General features: G+C 39.5%; 1 protein-coding gene across 5 annotated transcripts in view; it reads left to right on the forward strand.

Annotated features, from left to right (window-relative positions):
* Positions 1-21,640, forward strand: part of LOC139993859 (octopamine receptor beta-1R) — a 121,355-nt gene that overhangs the window by 5,089 nt on the left and 94,626 nt on the right. For 3 of the 5 annotated variants that reach the window (XM_072015976.1, XM_072015980.1, XM_072015979.1), the window contains exons 1-3: positions 1,817-2,373; positions 12,356-13,841; positions 18,093-18,330. In XM_072015976.1, the coding sequence (XP_071872077.1) occupies positions 13,197-13,841; positions 18,093-18,330 (883 nt within the window). In that variant the 5' untranslated portion in view covers positions 1,817-2,373; positions 12,356-13,196. Of the gene's footprint in view, positions 1-1,816; positions 2,374-12,355; positions 13,842-18,092; positions 18,331-21,640 lie in introns of those variants that run through there. The other 2 variants (XM_072015977.1, XM_072015978.1) reach the window with 2 other exon arrangements.

The following is a 21,640-nucleotide window of genomic DNA, read 5'->3' on the forward strand; positions in this document are numbered from 1 at the left end:
GTTCGACCGACAGCGAAACTTTCTCATGAAATTGAAACCGTAGATTGGTGTAGGTGATATCTCGTAATAATATCGTGCAAGTTACCTTCCGACCATAGAAAATAAGAAAACTGGAAAATACTGGAGATCGATTCTTCGCATGCTGAAGATTCTGGAATAAATTCTACATATATTTTAGCCGATATTTGCTTTGCTACTTATATTTCGTATATAAACAACCGATCTTTCCTACCTTTCTCGTATATTATTGTAGTATCGTGGACAAAAGGCCTAAGAGATATCGGCTAAACCATAAACATTGTCGCGAGAGAGCCGAGGTGCCGACAGGCCCATCAACGTGTCGTCGGTCCTCCAATCGAATAGTTTCGTAGAAAAGGCCCTGGCCACCGGCGTTTACGGAACGCGTGCCATTGCGTGGTGGGCCTAAGAAAAGACAAAGGGATACTAGAACGGTGAATGTCAGTGGAGAAGATATACTAATGAAATGTAAATCAAAAGTTACTAGACTTGGAAAAATATATCAAGTTGAAGTTAACACTTAACTAAAATTCACCTTTTCGACTCGATGAAATCGACTTGACTAACAATCAGTCAATTAATATATATATATATATATATTAAATACAATTTGTACGACATCCAGCTATTCGCGCTTGTAATACACTTTTTTTTTCTTTTTTTTTTTTTAAATAAAAGTACGTTCTTAACTAACTACGTTCTTAAGTAATTTGTCGTTGACAAATTCAGTTTGAAGTAAACGTGTAAAGTTATTGCAAAAGTGTGGAAAATATTTCTGCTTATTAAAACAAAGATGAGATCGGGGATATAAAAAATCTATATTACAATCATTTGTCATAAATGACACTATAAAATGTTAGTATCGTTTGTATTATAATTATAATATTTGTTTGATTATGTAGAGATTGTCGAGTTTAGGTATGTGAAATAGATGTAAAATGTGCGAGGAAATCAGACAAACGGATAAAAATTTACACAGCCTCGTTTTTTCCTTTATATTTCGCGCGTTGGCCGGTTTCAGTAGTACAAGTCTGCGATTAGTCGGATCAGCCGGTTTTCCAGGGAAAGAAGCGAGACGTAAAAGAACGAAGCAGGTAGTTTTAATCCCTGTACGCGTTCGTCGGGCACTAAAGTTTGCAGAATGAAAAGCACCGGGGCGATTTCAAATCGATTTCGAACATCGAATACGCGTGGGATCAGGGAGTTTGGAAAAATTGCCGGTAGGCCGCGGTCAGTCTCTATCGATCCCTGTTTGGAACCGTTTTATATAGAATTTTATAAATTAACCAAAAATTGAGGATAAAAGTTCAAGGTCCATTAAATACGCTCGAACGTTTATCTTCCTTACAAACGAGACCTTGAACGAAAGAGTTTCATTCTATGTTTTCGACTTATTTTCGCGCGTAGGATGATCTTTCGCTAATCGTTATCAAACGGATGTCTCCGTAAGCCATTGTACAAACAAACACCGTTAAAAAACGCCACTCCTCTTGCGGATCTCCTCTTGGACAGCATCCAGTTAAACTCGATCGTCGAAGAAAAATCATCTCGCTCGCTTTTGCCAATTAACCTTGCACTTGCCAGCGCGACGCTTATCGCCGCGAAGAGGGTGCCAGAATCCCTCTAGCACGGCCTCCGGCCGCCGCCCCTCTTTTCCACCAACGGAACGACTTGGTGCATCGCACCTGAAACCTGAAACTCGTGCGAGGGGGCGGGTGGGTTGTTTTCCACGTCGGTGGCGCCTTCCACGGCCACTGCTCGAAGCGATCGGTGTCTTCCCGAAGCGGACAGTGCGCCCTGACCCGTTGAAACAAGCGGTTGGCCTCGTGATACTATCCGCGATCGCGTTTCTACACAGTGTGCTCGAAACGATGAATGAAAATGTACCGTCGCCCCTGCTCTTAGTGCCGCAAGGGACGAACTTTAACGCGACCTGTTCGCACATCCGATGACCTCGTGTTTACGCGTGAGTTGCAAATCCGAAGTCGTCGGTTTCACGTTTACGTTCTATATCGTTCGTAGATACGTCGTGGTTCACGGGAAAACAGAACTAACAAACGGCTGTAAAGGGCTACTTTTCTGCTCGGGTATTCGTTCTTCGTCGTTCTAATCGAAGAGAATGACCGTGCGGTTGGCCGATGTCGAAGCGAACGACAAACGTCGGCGGGAAGGTCGGTTTCCGGTCGAAACGCGGTAAAAGTGTTTGGCGGATGTTCATCTCGGGAAGGTGGCTTTCGAAGAGTATTTTTATCGGTGTTTGGATCCCGGTATCGTTTCTGTGGCGTTGAAAAGCTGACGACTTTGACGTGGACGTTCCTCCGCAGAGATAACACGGTGTTCATCGTCGAGAGGGTGGTGAGTTTTCGAGGTTGCTTCGAGTCTTAAGCGATGTTCGTAAGAGGCTTTGGGGTTATGATTTTTATTCGTTATCGACTAGCGGCTTCTTCGCGAGATAAAGACACAAGGGTCGGTTCGAGCATCATCTCGCGCTACTAACAAATAGTAATTTTGCGAAGAAACTGTCGGTACAATGCGTCAGCGTAAATATTTTCTTGCCGAGATCGATAATGTATTTATTATACAGGGATTGTTTCAACAATTATTTGTTGGAAAAGTGTCGGAATGATTATTTTTATTTGGGTCGGCTTCGTAAAGGGGATGGATTTCACAAGTTGCTCCATAAATTATTCTTCTCCTTCTTCTTTCTTTTTTTCCTTTTTTTCTTTTTCAGAGGCTGCAGAAGTTTTAGTGGATCGCTCGTTCTAACGTGAATATTTTTCTACACAGGTGAACACACCGATTTAAAAATTAATGGAGAAAGTAACGGTTCCCAGTCCTAACTGTGTAAAAGTGTGTTTTAAAGATCAATTTACCAATCGCTTTTACGAACAAACTTTCGAAATTGTCGACAAATTACAATCGATACTTGATCTAATTTATCATCTTTCCGAGATTTACTGATAATAAATGCTTAAACGCGGACGTTGGTACTCTGGCATCTAATACTAGCATCGAAGGATTTGCTGGTCGTGTACTTAAGGATTTATCGTGTTTTAATCCTTCCAGGCTACTTAAGGTTGGTGCCGTATTCTTGGTAGATAAGGAACGAACTAATTTCCTGGCTACTTTTTCTTCCGTCTTCTTCGAATACAAGATGTCTCTTATACGATTTTCAAGTCGAGAATATATAAAGTTCGAAAAATAAAATACATTGATTTATTCCGAATTATTCTCGAATTATTCCAATTTATGCAGTATGTCTCGCCGTTCGACAGCTAGATTCTCTGTCAGTGTATTTTACAGGCATAATAAGTAAAAACGTTATATAATCGTAGATCGTCCGAAATTGTATTAAACGGTTATAATTAAAATAGGAAATAGGAAATAGAAAATAGGAAATGGGTATAAAAAGGACGATATGTACTTTGACCTGCAATATTATTTCTATTTTATTTAAGCTTTTATCGGTGGATAGCTTTATAAAAGAGTATTAACACGTGTGGTTAAATAACGCGAGGATTTGAGTGGATCATCGAGATATAATAAAACGAAAACCTTCGTTTTATTATATTAAAAAATTTAATTGACAAATTTTAGGAATAAAATCATAGGACGATGAGTTCAATTTCGTATCGCTGTCGGTTTTGTATTGATAGGAACGGTGAATAGTTTCAAACGCGTTATTAATGATTATGCAGATTGTAATTGTAAAACTATTCTCACCTTGCAAGCATAGTAATCGCAAGTCTATTGTCCTATATCTTTGAATTTCGATAATTTTAATTAATACATCTAATACCAATCTAATAATATAATATAATATAATTCTAACGTGCTTCTTCTTCGTAATACATATTCCGCAGGCGATGAATTATTGGACGCTTGTTTTGTAGATTTCTGTTGCTCGGTATAAGCAGGACAAAGTTCAGTTGCTTTGCCACCGATACTCGTCAAACACCATATATCTTTCTTTTCTGAATGTGCCTTGGTGTCGCGGTCGGATAAAATATGAAAGGATTATAATTTTTAGATGCTCGATCTTCCAGGTACACAAACGGAGAAACGCAAACACTGTCCGAAAATTCTACGTTCAAAGTTTTACGTTCAAAGGAGAAATTTCTTATTTTTTGCACTTGTAAAACACCACGATTTTCCACTCGTGGATTGTCATTTTGAAAAACATGTGAAACACGCGGCGATGATTTCACAGGTTGTCCGATTATTTTATTTTGTCGCGTATCGTGTATTATCTTTGCGTATAAAACACGAAATAAATAGACTTGCTGGACTTTCGTTCGATAACGCAAACGGAGCGAAAGATCTTCAAGCGTTAAGTTAGTTTTCGCAGTGCTTTGAAACGCGAATAAACCTTGTTCATTCTCCGAATTTTAACGGCGCAGTTGTTAACTTTATACTTTAATTGCTAGTTGGAAATTTGAATCGGCTTTGTACCATTCCCTTTATTCGTTTCCGAACTTTCCGTATGCGACTTTAGTCTCGTGTGAATGCCGCGTCGATGCTTTCCCAATCTTTTGAAAAATAGTAAATAAAGCGGACGAAAATAATTAAAACGTATGAAACAGGCAAAAACAAAAGGGTAATAAAGCAATGAAATTAGCGATAAACAAAACATGCAAAAATATTTCTTCTAAGTTATTTTAATAGAAGAAAAATTTGCATACATTTCCATGTATCCGAGTGTACGAGATCCATGTATGACAAAAAAAGAAAAAACAATATGTACTTTTATTTTTCTTTTCGTTGCGTTTGACAAATAACGTTAAAGATCAGATGTATACGATATTTCATAGTATATACTTAATTAATATCAATCCAATATAATTAAGGAATAAGAACAGATAAGTTTCCATTAATAAATGTTAGGGTGTTAATGATCGTTCATTGAAGAAAAATTTACGATATTTATCGTATGTACCGTGTATCGGTGAAACACGATATTTTCAGTCAGACTCACCTTTCTAATTAACGCCTTTCTAATTAAGATATAAAATAAAGTTGATGAAACGTAACAACGCTTTTCAGCGTCAAGGAAACACCTAGGTGTTTTGATTAATTCTTCATTGCCGAATATTAAAGTAGAAATTGTCAGCGATATGAAACAATGGAACGACCGAATAACGTATCGTATAAAGCGCTTGAATTTAAGAGAAACTTGCGTTATTTATACGTATAACTGAAACGTGATATTTGCAATTATTTATCTGTCTAATCGACAAATAGAGTAAAATGAAAAATTCACATGATACGATATCTAACGATACATTTTAATATCAAATTAATACACCGATTTAATCAAAGTACACGACTGTGCTTGGATTAAATTTCCAAATTTAATAAACGATAAATCGTCAAATTACTATTTTGTCGAAAACAAATATACGTATTTTTTAGTTTCATTAGTTTAGTTATTTCAGTTAGTTTAGAAAAGGATCAGCTGTTCGATGTTTTTTCTCTCTTCCGCCGAGATTCTGTCGAGAATGTGGATCGCTCGAACAGGAATCTATGCACAAAATGACTGTGCTCGCCGTTTTAAGAAGACCTTTCGTTGCTAATGGCTGTCAATAGTTTGTGGCGGGTACAGGTTTCGAGGTTAAGTGTCATTGATCCTCGATTTTTCTTCGTATGTATTTATGCGCTACGAACGACAAACACATCTGTCGTCTCGGAAAAACGCGACTCTGCTTCCATTCGAGACGAAGATGTCTTTAGTTGCTTGGAAGGAATGCACGTGTTGGACGAGTTTATAACGCGAAACAACTTTTTAATAAGTCTCCAAGACTTTCTAGATAAGAGTAAAGATACACAATCGTTTCCAAATTAACGTTCTTTTTACTACTATAGCGAAAGAACAGCGAAAGGATAGCGAAAGAATCTGCGTTTCTTCGACAACTAAATTTCCACGAATTACTCTACAGCTGATTACGTTAATTATCTTACACAGCCGACTGATCCCTTTACAAAGGTAAAAGAAGTACAAGTAACGATAAGTACAGACATATAAGACATAAATGCAGAGTACCGAAACCTTTTTAAAGCGTAACTTGCATAAAAATGCTGAGTATAAATGCCACGCTATCGTATCAACGTTACAGGATGTGCTGATACTGTCAAATACTTGTAAGGGATTCGCCGACATTACCGGTATCCGACACACGATGAAAAATTTGACAAACCCGTTGTTCGAAGATTTTATTTTATTTTATTGGCAGGAGCAAACGTGTTTGCGAATGAACGCTAGCGTCACGCTTACCGCATCTACGTGATTAAGCGTAAAGAAACACGTTTGTATACGAGGTATCCCTCTTATACTTTCCACAGCCAAACTCTTTCGGTATATCCAAACGTTTGTTCGAAATTTCGTTGTAATAACTCTAAAATAACTAAACGACTAAAGTATTTCTTTACAACGTACATCTTTATACCTACAAAACTTTTACGAAGAATTAAGAATCGATCGTGTCGATTACTTTGGTAGTTGTAGCGACTCGAGGCTTGAAAAAAATTCGAACGAAGAGAAAATAATGCTTTAATCTCCATGATGGTCCAATTTTAAATCGCTAGACATTTATCAAAGTGCCGCGATTAATATGCGCGATGAATAGGGATAAGATTGAATTTCAATCAAGTCAATTTCAATACAGAGGTTACATTGCACGGAAACTCGATTACTATTTAATAGAGATGGTAATATTCGTTTCTGTATTTACAAAACATTCGAATTATGAATCCTCGTTCTGCTATCAAATCCTCTAACGAGCGTCCGCAACCTTCGAAAATCCTATATTTATGTGTTTTAACATTTGAAAGTAAGATCATAGATGTTCGACTAGATCGATCCATCGAAATAACAATCCAACCCGTTTCTACACTTTATTATTCATTCCGTTCGTTTATACACTTTCATTTGGTGTACCTTTTATTCGTAATAGTACTGGAAGATTTGTGGCATCCTTTCTGCAATTGTATAACGAACATGCGCGATTTGCGAAATTTCAAATTATTTCATCATTCTCTTTTACGACCCGATATACGTAACGTGCATAGCACTACGTAACGTACGCAGCAGATTAAAATCAGTGGCCGCATCGGTCGAATATCTACGTTACGTCTTCACGCGCGTACATCCGCTTCGCATAACAAATTATTCAGTTTGTCGAGTATGTATTTCGTTGATCGTTCTCGATGGCTCGATGCCTCGTATGGCTCGATCGTATGTACGGCGGGGAACAAAAAAAATTTACAAAATAACGAATAAATACACGTTGGCCACCGTATGTTGGAATTATACGCGAATGTAACGTAACCGTAACGTAAATAACTCTTCTTTCCATTGTGGCATCGGTTGCAGAACACCTTATACATGTATAACAGACTTTTCTTGCTTACGTCTATACGGTGGAATACGTCATGCGGTGGAAAAGCCAGTGTACACGTTGTACGTGGAAACGTTCTACTTTCCTTTTTCGCAAGATTCGAAGTTGTACGGTTGTAATTGTACGAAAAGGAAAATGGAAAAGAACTAGAACGTTTATCTTGGATTAAAACGGAACGGAGTGAAATGCTGTTTCGTCCCGCGTCGTTTTCACTCGCAGAAGTAAATTGCCTTGGGCTCGAATGCTTTAAAATTGAAATTGAATTTTCGCTAGGTCCACGTTAATTAACATCCTGTTCGTTTCGTCTAATCAGCAGCCATCCTATTTTTTCGCGCAAGAAAGAGAGAAAAAAAAATAGGTTTTGGAGTAAATTGTGTCGTTTGCTATATACGTATGCCCGTTGAATCCGGAAGAAGCATACGACGATTATGTTCCGTTTTCGCAGTTCACTCTATTTTTTCATTTTTCCCTGTCTTTCCAAGAAAAGCAGATCACCTGTACTTTTTAATTTCACGCTTTTTTCTCGTTTTTCCTGTTGTTTCGTCATCACAGTTCGTTTCGGTTTCAATCGTTTTAGACGTTCTTCTTCTTGCTCGAAATATTATACTAAGAAAATTATAATATCTTGTTCTTATTCGACTACCGCGAATTATTTAGTATTTCGTAGTTTTCTAATCACGATAACGATTTATACGTACGCGAAGAAATTTTTCCTCTCAAGTTTCTCAAGATGCCTTTACGAAAATGCATTTCCGAAATTCGATAAAATTGCAGTTGAAGCACCCTTATCTGCCCATACTTTTCAGTTTATCGTGATTATTACTTTAATTACTACATTTAACTTGGCTAACTCTATCTAAGTAAGTATATCTATCCAACTAGTTGTTAATTACACTAGCCAGTAAAACTCGAGGAATTTAAGGATTAATTCTATTATGCGACGAAAGCGCCACAGATGCGTATCGCATCAAGAGTAGTCTCTCGAAATTTGTCGAACATCGTACGAGAATGATCTAGTAATTCTAATTGTACGTCCCATCCTCTATCCCGAAACTTGGCCTGTATCTACATATCCATTTAACCCATTAATTTTACTCATCTCTATATCCCATCTATCAGAAGCAATCGCGCTTTATCTGAAAATCAATTCATCACATTCTACGTACCGTGCCATACCGTGTACCGTACCATCATCCAGCTTTACGAGTCAATCGAGCAGGAGGTGATAGCGGATGATGAAAGAAACTCTAGATTTTTTTAATTAGAAAACTTTGCAAACAAGTTTCGAGCGCCTCGCAACGAACAAATTGGATTACATTGTGACTATTTTTGAATAACGCGCTGCGTTTTCTCTCTAGACTTGAAGGAATATTAGGGACAGGTATAAAGTAATATCAGAATTTATTTCCTTTGCGAGAGCAAAATTCCACAACTATTACGCAAGGCAAATCTTTTTTCAGAGTTGTCCTAAAACGTCGATCGTATAAAAAATTGCTTATTGATAAGAAAGAATAGAATTCGCATTGTTTCAGTCCCGTTTTAATCGTTTTAATTTAAATAAAACTTCTAAATAAGACTTTCCTTGTTTCGATGATCGCAAGTCTATCTAGGTGGATGTGCTTTCGAGATTTTGCATTGTTTTAATTCTCTGCAAAAAAATATTCAGAAATATTTTGACTTTAATACTGTGATACTTATCGTACGAAAGACAAGACAAAGATAACGCAGTAGTTTTTATAGTTTCCTTGTTTTTCGTATCATTTAAACACTAAGCATTTTCAGATACAAGCAGCGCTTAATTCTTTCGCTTAGACGGTTAAAAGCTGCTGTTCTTTAAAAAAGAATGGTGTATGAAACACCGTACAGTGGCATTTAAAGGAACAAAGGTCACCTTGAGATATCGGTAACTCCTCTACTTACCGATAATCAGGAGGTAAAACGCGTAAAGGTCGCGAATCTAGACGAGGGTTCCGGCATTGTCCATCGTGGAACGTGGCCATCGGTGAGATCGGTGAAATCGGGGAAATTGTTCCACGATCTATATCGCGAATAACTTTTATCGATCGGCACACATTTCGTCTCGTTTCTTTTCTCGTGCCCTCGTGTCCTCGTGTCCACGTGTCGTGTGAGCGACACGTTCCGTTCAGTTTCCACGCTTCATCTCTGTTCGTTTCGACCCCTCTCGGTCCGCCAGACAGCGATCCTACGGTCGCGAGATTGGATTTTCCACGATTTATAACCGCATCGATTAAAAGTTTGACCGAGTTTGAGTCGACGAGCGGGCTTTTAAACGTTGTCGAAGACCGTTGGAATCGTTTACAGCCAATGGTTTCCAATATAAGCCAAATTTCACGTAATTCTTGACATTCGTTGATATCGGTTTCGCAATTGAAACGGATTTGTATCTTCTAATAGAGATGCTGTTTCACGCGTATCGCGCGTAGATACGCGTAGATGTACAGATCGTGTATACATCGGTCTCTCGATCTATTATGTAGCTTTCGATACACGGATCCACGTGTATCAAAATACGTAGCTATCGATATGTTTGTATTCTACGTCGTACGTCGTACGTCGTGTGATTATTAACGTGTAACGAACGATAATCGAATATTTAAATGCATTTACGCCAGTAATTTGCGTGTGGGTGGGTGATCGAACTAGTACCGATATTGTATACTCGAGTTTTACTTCTTACATATCCTTACAGTACAACGACCACTCGGTAAGTAATTGAAATTAATATTTACATTTTTGCGCGAACAAGCCGCGTTTAACGAAACTATCGCAAGTCGCGATACACCTATTTCCGCTACCTATCCAAGGTGTTCGATCGTCGCACGACGAAAGAATTTCTCTCGACGTCGAAAACTTTTCGTACAACGTAATTCCTCGGCGTTAACTGTTGCTTGGAAGACGTTAATCCGGTTGCCGGCTTAACACGAGCCTATGGATGGTCCATGGCCATGTCGTTTGTAATTAAAGGGCAGCAGCCCGGAATTCGCCTCTCTCTTTCGTTATATCCGCTGACACGCGAAACGAAGCGCCTCCTCGTTCCATAGCGACGAGGAAAAGTATTTCATCGCCACGCCGGGCGTCACGTAATTCCGACGGCCCTCTTGTAATCTTCTTCGCAAATAGCTCCATCTAGGCGCAATCGCTTTTTAACTAGAAGCTACGGCTCCACCAGGTATCAAACCGACTTTTCCTCGGCTATAGCGTCTCCGTTTCGCAGATATCTCGTTCTCGAGATAGGGCGATTTCTCATCGATGCGATCTGTAACCGCGAGTCCACGAACAGTGAACTTGTCGTCTACACGGAGTTGGCGAGCTGTTGCAACTCGGCATTCGTACCTTGGATTGCTTTCTTAAAGACCGATACGTCTTTGTTCCGACGTAAATAGGACGATTCATCTTACCATACACGGCGTTAGGATCGTTAGAAATTAAACGTCAGAACGACGAAGATTTTCTCTGGCAGTGGGTCAACGTTCATCCATCCGGGAATATCGTGATTCTTCCGGAAACACTGTATACAGTCTAAGGGTTCGGATCAAAATCAGATAAATACACGATACACGTGGTAACATATTTTGACGTTTATACGCATTTACTTTGTCCTATCAAATTAAAGGTTTCATCGAATTATCGTGTTTTGAAATTAGATTTTTTGAATTTATTTACTTTTCTGATATTTTCCATAGAAAAAACGTAAAAACATACGTCGAATAAATCGGTTTATAGAAATTGAATGTGAATCGTTTCTATTATGATTTTTCATGTTGGATTTACGTTAAAAGCGTCATTTTTTTTTTTTTTTATAAAAATGTAAAAGTCCGCGGAACAAATTTTCACGCTTTAGTTTCATAGGGTCAAGGTAACCGATCGATATTGTTACTCGTTTCCAATTTTGCGTCAGTTTTCTTCGTTCGATACAACGAGAAAATAAGTAAGTTTTTTTTTTTTAATTTAGAAAAGTCATCAAATAAAACGTGATTCTTTTGCCGTTGGACAATTTCGATCAAATTGAATAATATTTCCTGCTTTCCTTCGATCTAGACAAAATTCTGTGAAATTCCCTTTTCCAGGCATTACTTCGTCAAATTAATTTCTCAAAAATTGAAAATACTGAAATATCGCTCGCTTCTTCCAGTTTATAAAATCAATTAACGTTATTAATGAAATAGAAAAGAACGTGAAATATTTATATACAATATATGATGTATAAGAAAGTAGCTTTTCTACAAATTCACCGTAGACGTATTCCCTCTTTGTTAATTCGAATAAACGTCGATTAATAGAACAAGTATTTGTTTCTTAGATTTTGATTTCGAGAAAGCCAACAACGATCGAAGGAAAATCTTTATCGTAAAATCCTAAAATCGCTATGCCCGTAAGAACGGTGGAACGTTTGCGACTGGAAATTTTATTTTGTCTGAAACGTTAATACGAGAATATGAAATTTAGTAGCGGAGGAGATGTTTGCGACTAGAACTGTCAAGCCAGCTCACCTATGACTCGTGTATGTGCTTTTAATAGTAGTATTTTTAGCGAAAGTAGTATTCCACTAAGAAATTAGGAGAACCAAGTCGACAAAGTCTCGAACGAAAAAAGAAGTTATTAAGGATATTTGGACATTTGGATAATTTTACATGGGCAATTTGTGCAAAGAAATAAGAATAACTTTGTAAGATTTCTTATTTTTTTTAAATAATTTTCTTTATATTCATCGAATATTGTTAATGGTCATTAAGAAATGTTTGAAATATGGCGTTACTTGTAGCCTGAAGCCTCGTATAATTCATTCAAAATTTTATCCAGAAGTTTTCATCGTTCTAGTCGCTAAAGATAGACGAAACAAGTCGAAAACAACTAGTCGAAATCCGCGTAACGAACATAACTGTTCGATTGTAATTTATCGATTGTATATCTCTGAATTGCAGGAACTAGGCTGCGAACCAGAAGCAAGCGGCATTAGGATAAAATCTTGTTCCAGCCAGCTTGGTCGTTTAACTCGACAAGTTGTCACGATTTGTGTAACGCGAATTCTAATGTCGTACAGTGGACCGCGTGTGTGAGGGTCGTGAAATTAAACGTCGAACTCGACGAGAAAATGACGCTTCGTTAAGGAAACGGAGACGTTCGAACGAAAATCTTGCAACGAAGAACGCTGGGAAACACTTTGGTCAACGATGGACTGGATTCAACGATCGTGGTCGATCGACACGAGTACACAGCCATTGAGCAGGATCCTCTGTCGTACTGGTAATCGTATAAAAACACCTGCTGCCCAAAGAAGATCTCACTCGAGGGCCCAGAAGGTACGTCTATTATCCATCGAGGAGTATCCCGAATAACGAAATCGATATCGACGCTCTTAAACGCTCTATGGTAAAACGAGTGTTGTACGCTTAATCAACGGGAGAGAAAGAAAGCCGACAAAATTCACGTACCGTTGATCGATTCGCCGGAAGATCAAAATCGATACGAATCTTCTATACTTCTATACTGTCCATGTATCCATCGGCCTCGGATCGAAGTAGAAAAAGCCAGGGGGGGCAGTTAATCGACGGTAGCAGAAGCAAAAGCAAAAGCAAAAACAGCCGTACAGCTCGACGGAATACACGGTATCTATCTCTGTGCCAAGTTGACAGATTATAGGCTATTGCAATAGGGTAAGGCTAAATTCGGATAAGAGGCGAGCATGATCCGCGTGGGCAGGCGGCATTCTCCACGGCCATGACCGAGTGAAGTAGCCGGGGATCGTCAGACACGTGGTCCACCATGTTGAACGTAATGGCAGCGGTGACGACAAGTCTACCTAGCCGAGTAGATCCGACACCGACATCTTCCAGCAATACCAGCGCTGCATCGAGCACCGCGCCGAATAACGTGACGTCGGTTCCTGTGGAGAATCCAACGGTTGAAAATCTACCCGAGAACGTGAACGTGTTCGTAGTTGTGGTCAAGGGTATAATTATGGGCAGCATCATCACGACGGCAGTGCTAGGTAACGCTTTGGTGATCGCCAGCGTGAGGAGGCACAGAAGATTGCGCGTGGTAACGAACTGTTACGTGGTGAGCTTGGCAGCGGCTGACCTCTTGGTGGCCATGTGCGCGATGACGTTTAACGCCTCGGCTGAATTGTCCGGAGGCAAATGGTTGTTCGGTCGGTTCATGTGCGACGTGTGGAACTCGTTGGACGTTTACTTCTCCACGGCCTCGATACTTCACCTGTGCTGCATCAGCGTCGATAGATATTACGCTATTGTCAGCCCGCTCGAGTATACGGTGATCATGAGACAAGGGACGGTCGGATGTATGCTGGGTAGTGCATGGATTTTACCGGCTTTGATCAGCTTCATACCGATATTCATGGGTTGGTACACCACGCAGGAACATTTGGATTATATGGTGAAAAATCCGCAGGTAAGCTCGATATTCTCAACGATTCCTCGATTCTTCGATCACTACGTATTCTTACTTACCTTTACTTCGATTCTTCCTCCATTATCTCTTCCATTCGAATAGCGATTCATTAAAAAAAAAAAAAAAAAAAAATCAAATTATCCGACTAGGAAATTTTTCGTGTTTTCCAAACTCTCGAATAATGGTTAGACGCAACAAACTTATATAATACGCAATAAACTTAATAAGTTTATTAATTAATTATAACATCAACAACGACAGTTTTGTATAAGGATGATGCGCGAAATTAATACATTTTGTACAACAATCGTTCATTCGCATAATGCAAGATGAATCTTTCGGTTAACAACTAGATTCCGTAACGTGTCTAATAAGCGTTCTAACCTCCATACGAAATTGTGAATACCGACTATAATTCCTCGGGGATAAGAGGATTTGCGCAAGAGGCTTTTCCCCAATTTGCATACGCATATGTTACGGTCAAATCGACCAATCACGTCCTTGACGTGGTCCACGTAACTTGCACTATTGTTTCCTTGATTGGTTAATTTGCTTATGTATAGCGGTCGATGCATCATGGGAACACCGTCGTGAACGCCCATTGTAAATTCAGAAGTTGCGGCGATTCAATGCCAGAATATTGAATTTACACCACGAAGGATCAATCGTCGTTTGCTCTCAGCTCGTTTATTTCTAGCTTTGTCAACAAGTTTACAAATCGTATATTCTTCCATCGGTCACAGGTTATCCAAAACGATATGCCTCCTTTCTAGATCGTCAGCACCTATATCTAACGCAATTTCTAACATTGGATTAGAATCTAAGATTACAGTCGAAACGATCGATGTACGATTGTCAGTCGTGATTAACAAATAAATTGCAGATCTTCCTGCATTTACGAAAAGTTTGTAGGTGGAAAAAATGCACAGAACTAGAAATATCTTACGCAACGATCGATTATACAATGTCTTAGGTTATCTAGATGCGTATCGTTGAAGAAAGGAATCGCTCCATTTTTAAACTCTTGTATGGCTGAATGTCTCGTTTGTTATCTTTCGTTTTCTCGAGGCGTAACCGTTTTCTTACGCGATCGTTATAAATGGAAATCTCTACTCGCTATTATTCAAACGATCGTATCGCGTTTAAGGTAGAGATTATTCGGGTAAAGTAACGCTTCGCGAATGGAAATTGCATTATAAAAATAGAATCGTTCGTTAATCTAATGCAACGATTCCAGTATTCGTGATAAAAATGTCGAGTGTCCATGCCTGTTTCGCTGGCTGGCTGACTGGCTGGCTGGCTGGACAAATCCAATTTAAGAGTATCTTCAGCCGGCTGTAATAAAAATAAACCACCGTGATATCGAGGAGTCGATGCTCCATTTGCAGTTGTAGTATAATTGGACGGGAGAATTCCTACCGCCAGTATTAAATTGCAGTTTCCGGTGGAGCGCTAAACTTTTCAATGCTACGCACTCAAACATTTCTGATTACATGACACAATCGATACGTATACCGGATTCGTTGTTATCGTTATCGTCTTTAAACAGTAATATATCCAACGTTCTTTACAAAATTATTAAAATCTCGATTCAGTCAGAGAGAATCGCGCATGATCGCTCGATAACTCTATGCACGATTATTTAAGGAACCGAATAGTTGGAAATTTGTAATGAAAATTAATTCGGGAATTCGAGGGTCAGTATGCATGGAGAATCACGGAATCGGAGTTTAGTTTCAGATAGTTATTTATTACTATTCGATTGATTATTTAACAAATAAATAAATATTTAGAAATGAAATTGTATCGTGCGATTATATATCCTTCAATTATGCGTCCCTCGGTTTCCTTCCTGCATATAAACATCTCTATTAGCAGAAACTGCTAATAATGTGAAAATTGTGTGAGCAAAATGGAACCATCAATTTGTTGTGCAAAAAATCAAATTTTTAAATAATTACAATTTATTTTTCAACCAGTTGCAATTATTCCGAGCTGCAACGATTCATAATTCCGAGTAACAACGTTATTTAATAACGTTAACGCAAATACGATCCCTCTCGTTAATCGTCTACTCAAAGATTAAAATAGCGTATTTTCTTTAATTAACGCTAACTCGAAGCGCGATTAGTCGGAGATTGGCTTCGTTATTACACGACTTTAATACAACTTAAGAATAATACGATACATTGTTTGAAAATGAAGTTTACGTAAGCGCGGGGAAAGGTTTCATCTCGTTATACCGCAGGTTTTAGCATAAATTCTGTCATGCACGACGGAAACTGCCATCGTCGGGCAAAATTGAATCGAAAATGTCGCTTCAGCTCTTGGTAAAAATCAAAACTAAGCGATCGAATAGTCTTCTTCCACCATTATGTTTTGCGCGTTGCGATACATTTTTTTCAGTGATAACCGCTTGCCAATGTTTCCAATATGCCAATACCGAAAAGATGATCCAAGGTCCAGCTTACGTTCAAATAGACAAATTTTACTTTTCTTTGCTTCTCTGATACACGTTACACGTCATAACGTAAATTGCAAACTTTCGTTCACGCGTATGTATAAAACGCGCGCTATGACTCGCACAGAAGTATTTTACCGATCTTTTGTTAGCTGTTAAATCACGTTTCAAAGTATTAAGAAAACACAGAAACGTTTGTTGAAATATTGCGAAACGCGAAATCGAATTGGTTTCAAAATGTACGATTCAAACTGTATCTTGTTCGTTCGAATTTCGCGAAAGCCAAATGTTCTCCTTGTTTCGGGCTAATTTGGTCAAGCTAATACGTACGAAGAAAAATGTTGCACTTTGGGAGTAGACGTTACCTTGAGAATAGTTATCGCGCCGGTCAAGAGAAAAATAAATTGCAGCTCTTTGAATAAAATAATACGCGACAACCAGCTATCTCCCATAAAGTCATAAGGTCGAAAACGAGAAGTTGAAACGCTAAACGATACTGGTATTGAAAGAATAAAAAACAATTGTTTCAGCGAGAAAGTACCTATAACGAAAATACAATACGATACTTTTGTCGAAAAACATATAAATTCTACGCTAAATATAATTTTCTACGACTGGTTATATTATATAAGCCTGTAAGACTGTTGCAACATAGAACTACGATTGTCAGTGGCAGCTGCTGTTCTCGTTCAACTGCCGTTCAGCAAGCTGAAAACATGTTGCATCGATCGATAAATTTAACTAATCTGATACGTTTTTTTACAACAAACCGTCAGAAAATTATTTATTCCTCGTTTCTATCGGAAAATCTTCGCCCCTAGCACTCTTACATCGTTTAAGTTTCACTTTAACTCGTCGAGTTCTAACTAACTTGAGGATATTGGTAAACCGGGTAACGAGTTCACTCGTCTTTCCTAGATAACGAGTTAATAGGCCACCGTGTAATTTATCCTGTTCGTCGATCCCGTCATCCCACGGGTGCCGCAACCAGGAAGCTGTAGCTTGTAGGCTCTAGCGTTGATTACATAGGCGACATAGGCGAAAGCCTCGGGAATCATAAGCGTTCTGACTCCAGGGAATAGTCACTGTCGAGAACACGCGAATCGTTGCAGCTTTTCCGTATAAAGTCCACTTATGCATAAAACTGTGACGGCATACGTCGTTTCGCTTAAAACAAACCACGATATTTCCGTCGTTCGGTTAGCAAGTTTAACCGGATTCGCAATCTTACCAGTTTCGCTTGTTTGGATTAAAAAATGAACTACCATATCGCACCTCTATATTTCATCTTTTATACGTTTGTTCCGAATCTATGTGGAATCGTTCGATAAAGTGTAATATTCGTTAAGAAACGTAGCTTCTCTGTATCGAAATCATCGATTGATTTTTTTCGTGCGATCGTTGACGTATAAAGCGAGCAACAACTTGGTTACTTTTACAACAAAAACACCTAACAAACGATAAAAGTGCGCTTAAGCCGAACGATCGAGAATTATGATAATCATGTTTTATCGGGAAAAGTGTATATAACGAATAATCGATTTTGTTAGAAGAGTAGCATCACTTACAAAATCGAGCTTTCATTCGTTGTATTATCGAAAGACGCGATGAAAATTTCTTCGAAAGTTCGCTCGTCCTGGTCGAGCCTCGGATAACCTAATTGGTGGTCAGCTCTCCACCTTGAAACGATCGTTCGTGAGGCGCGTGGTCAGGGCAAAATCGCGTATCGATCAGGGTAAAATCGCAAGGGATCGTAGAGCGGGCGATACAGCGTATCCGTGTCGTTGCAGGTTTGCTCGTTCGTGGTGAACCGGCCGTACGCTGTGATCAGCTCGTGCGTCTCCTTCTGGATCCCCGGCTTGGTGATGATAGTGATGTACTGTAAGATCTACAAGGAGGCGGTCAGACAGAGAAAGGCGCTCAGCAGGACGTCCAGCAACATCGTGCTAAACAGCGTGCATCATCACAGGTCCTCGACCAGACAACACCATCATCAGCAGATGTTGCTTCAAGCGGCGGCCGAAACCGGTGAGTTTGCACTATTACACGTATAACGTTTTAGCGTAGGTAACGTTAGTTCCGCTTCCGCTTCCGCTTCCTGTTCCCGTTTCCATGGCTAAAATGGAAACATTTGCCTGTTATCTCAGAGAGATCATTCGCTTCGTATGGTTTCTTCGGTTCTTTCTTCTTCACCATCCACGTTTCCCTAGAAAATAGTACGAAATATATATAACAGGTTTCTTTGGGCATAGTCTGCGTTAAAATGTTTTAAACGAATCGATCCTTTGTAACGATTAGAAAAATTAAACCACGATATCGAATCCATTATAGCGGTTCGTACGACGATCAACTAAAGCGATTAATCGAAAGAACAAATAATTCAATAGTATAATAACTTGAAAATGGATTTAAGAAAGGCGAGCTCCAAACATTTTCGCAAAAATTATGACATAACGTTGCAGTGGTGTGTGCGTGAACGAGTTTTTCAAAGAGCGTGGTTTCCAGTTGCCGAACAACGCTGACGTGACACGACATAAAATGAGACGGGGATCGGGGAAGGCGCGGTTAGCCGGAAACTGGATTTTCTTTCTTCGACGTTCGCCATTTCTGGCACGAGCCGCAATAACTCTGCGCGCGGCATTACAGCTTAAAACCAGATAAGAGGATTTCGTGGGAGCATCCGTTGCTTCCTTTCTCGTTCTTGCAAAGTTTTGCAATGGCGATGCAAAGACACGGTCGGGAAGAATCGCCAGCCACGTATCGAATATCGACATAGCTGTAACATAGATAAAAGCTGGAAAAGCGACATAGAAATGGAAACTTGTACACTCGTCTAACGAGAGTAATTGTACGCGTCGAAACACTGGCGGCTGTGAACGGATTGACGGAAGAAAGGAGCGACAGATCAGACAGACAGATTGCAAAGTTCGTGACTATCAAGGGACTTTATGTCGTCTCGGACATAATAAACGTCAGACCACGACCCTTGAACTTCGTAAGACGGTAGACGCCCGTACGCTACGGCTGACCATGCGTATGCGATTTTGTCGTGTCCGTCGGTTGGACCGCGATCTTCGCTTTACGGTCGGATTTAAGACAACAGAGCTCTCGAGGATGATGATCGTTCGGATGTTTCGGTGGTGCGCGCCGGCCAAAGCCACGATTCTTGCTTCTCGTAAGACGGAAGAGAACAGCTATCGACGAGTGATTCTTCGCATCTGCCCCGTGGTTGATCGCTCAACACGGGGGTGAAGGTTAAGATGAAAAAGTTTGCTTCTCTTATCGGATAATTTATGACTCTGTTGGCCGTTGGAGAGTTTGTCGAGCCTAGACACACCCCTCTTGGGGCCCGCTCGGCGGCAATGTCGTAAATCCTTGCCCGTTTCGACCCGTTACAGGTCTCGAACGATAACACGGATCAACGAACGACACGAGTGTCGTGCGTGGCTGATCAGACAAGGACAGAAGGGCCTCTAAGCAGCCAGCCTTCTCTCACTATTTCCATGCCGCATCCACTTACACGCTGACATGTGACTACGAGTGGCCTACTCTATCTTTGTACGTGTCAAGTTGCTTATTTTGAATTCTTCGTTATTTTATTACACTATCGAGGAACGAACAACGTTCGTATCATTTTTCGTATCATTAATCGTTTGTCATTTATCGAGGAAAAGAAGAGCGAATAACGATATCCGCACTACGAACGCCCCGAAATTGAGGGCAATCGACCGGAAAGAACGCAGAAATCCAGCGTCTTTGATCTTCTTCGTTTCAACTTGTAACGCGCAAATTGTTAGGAAGTAGGGATCGATCGAAAGAACGAAGCAGAGATACACGGATTTTGGGGTGAGCGCGAGCTCTCGAGGTCGATGAAAAACACCTAAACGTTGAAGTTTGCAATCGCATTTTGATCGACAAGCATTGTGTGGTTTATACAATTAAGGTCGTCGATTGAAAGCGGTCGAAACGGTTGAATGGGATTAAATGGGATTTTGCGGTCTCCTAATAAAATCGTGGTTTTCCGCTATTTTCGTTTATACGCTGGACGATGACAATCGGCTTCGTACGGCTTCCGGCTATTATAGACGAATGGAAAGACCGATCGATTTCGAGGATCCTATAGAAATGAGATATTTAAACGCGGTAAAGACATTCTTGAAATTTCGCATCTAGTTGGAAAAGAGTCTATGGGAAAGTGGAAGGTGCAAAGACGCGCACATTGCACGTAATTAATATCTATGCAAGAATATATAAAATATCCATAGTATAATTGCCGTTGTAATATCTGGTACGTAAATCAATGTTCTACTTAGATTCGAATTTTAATCATCGTCAGCTAAAATATAAATTTGCACAAATTTACTTGTACTCGACGCGAAATAAAATTCAGTCTAATTAGAATTCGGTAAAATTAAATTCGTAGGTTATAAGATTCGATATCGTAGAGGAAATGTCTCAACTATATACAAATTTACGTAAATAATAAACGATAATAATAATACGGTGAATACTCCTATAATAAGCACCGTAAGTCCTCTGGAACAAAATTGTGCGAATCGTATTCGCGTACGATGAAACGGGTGTTTTGTTTCTGGCTGACAACGAGTCGAAAAGCGCTGTAAACGCGAGCGACGAGGCATGTGTTTTATTCACTGATCCAAACGTGGCTGTTGTTCGTGGGTGTCGAAAGGTCGGTCGCTCGAAAAAAGCATTAGCGTAAACTGAAGCGCGCGATCGTCGCAAACGAGTCTGTAAAAAGTCGCCGTCGAAAAGTTGGTTTATTTCTAAAACAGTTTTATTTTCCGTTTCTACCGAAAAATTCTGATCGACGTCGACGAATCGCTCTTATATATATATATATACATATATACATATATGGTGTATCAGTCGTGTTACGACGACGAATTCATCGATCTGCAGATCCCTTGGCGTTAGCCCTTTGCCGCTTGTTTTTCCAGCAGTTTGTTTTTATTGCGTTTTACGCGTGAAAGGTTTTGTCGCTATTCGCGTTTATATTTACGTTATCTTTTTCAAAGTGGCGTAAATGCAAGTTTTTATTCGTCCTTTTCTTTATTTTAAAAAGATGTTGAAAAGGATCGATCGGTGCATCGGTAGTTGGACAGATTTCTTTTTTCCCATCAAAAATAGGAATAAGTTTTTTTGTCTATCGTAATTTTACTTAATAATAACTTAATAATTTTATAACATAATGGGTTACAACGAGAATTGGCGATAATCGAGGAAAACGTAACGTAGATTTTGAAATAACGATGTTGGCAATTTTCCTTCATTTAGCAACTTCTCCTCTATCTTTTATTTCATTATTCTCGCAACAGAG

The sequence above is a fragment of the Bombus fervidus genome, chromosome 13, assembly GCF_041682495.2.
Source record: "Bombus fervidus isolate BK054 chromosome 13, iyBomFerv1, whole genome shotgun sequence".
Classification (NCBI taxonomy): Eukaryota; Metazoa; Arthropoda; class Insecta; order Hymenoptera; family Apidae; genus Bombus; species Bombus fervidus.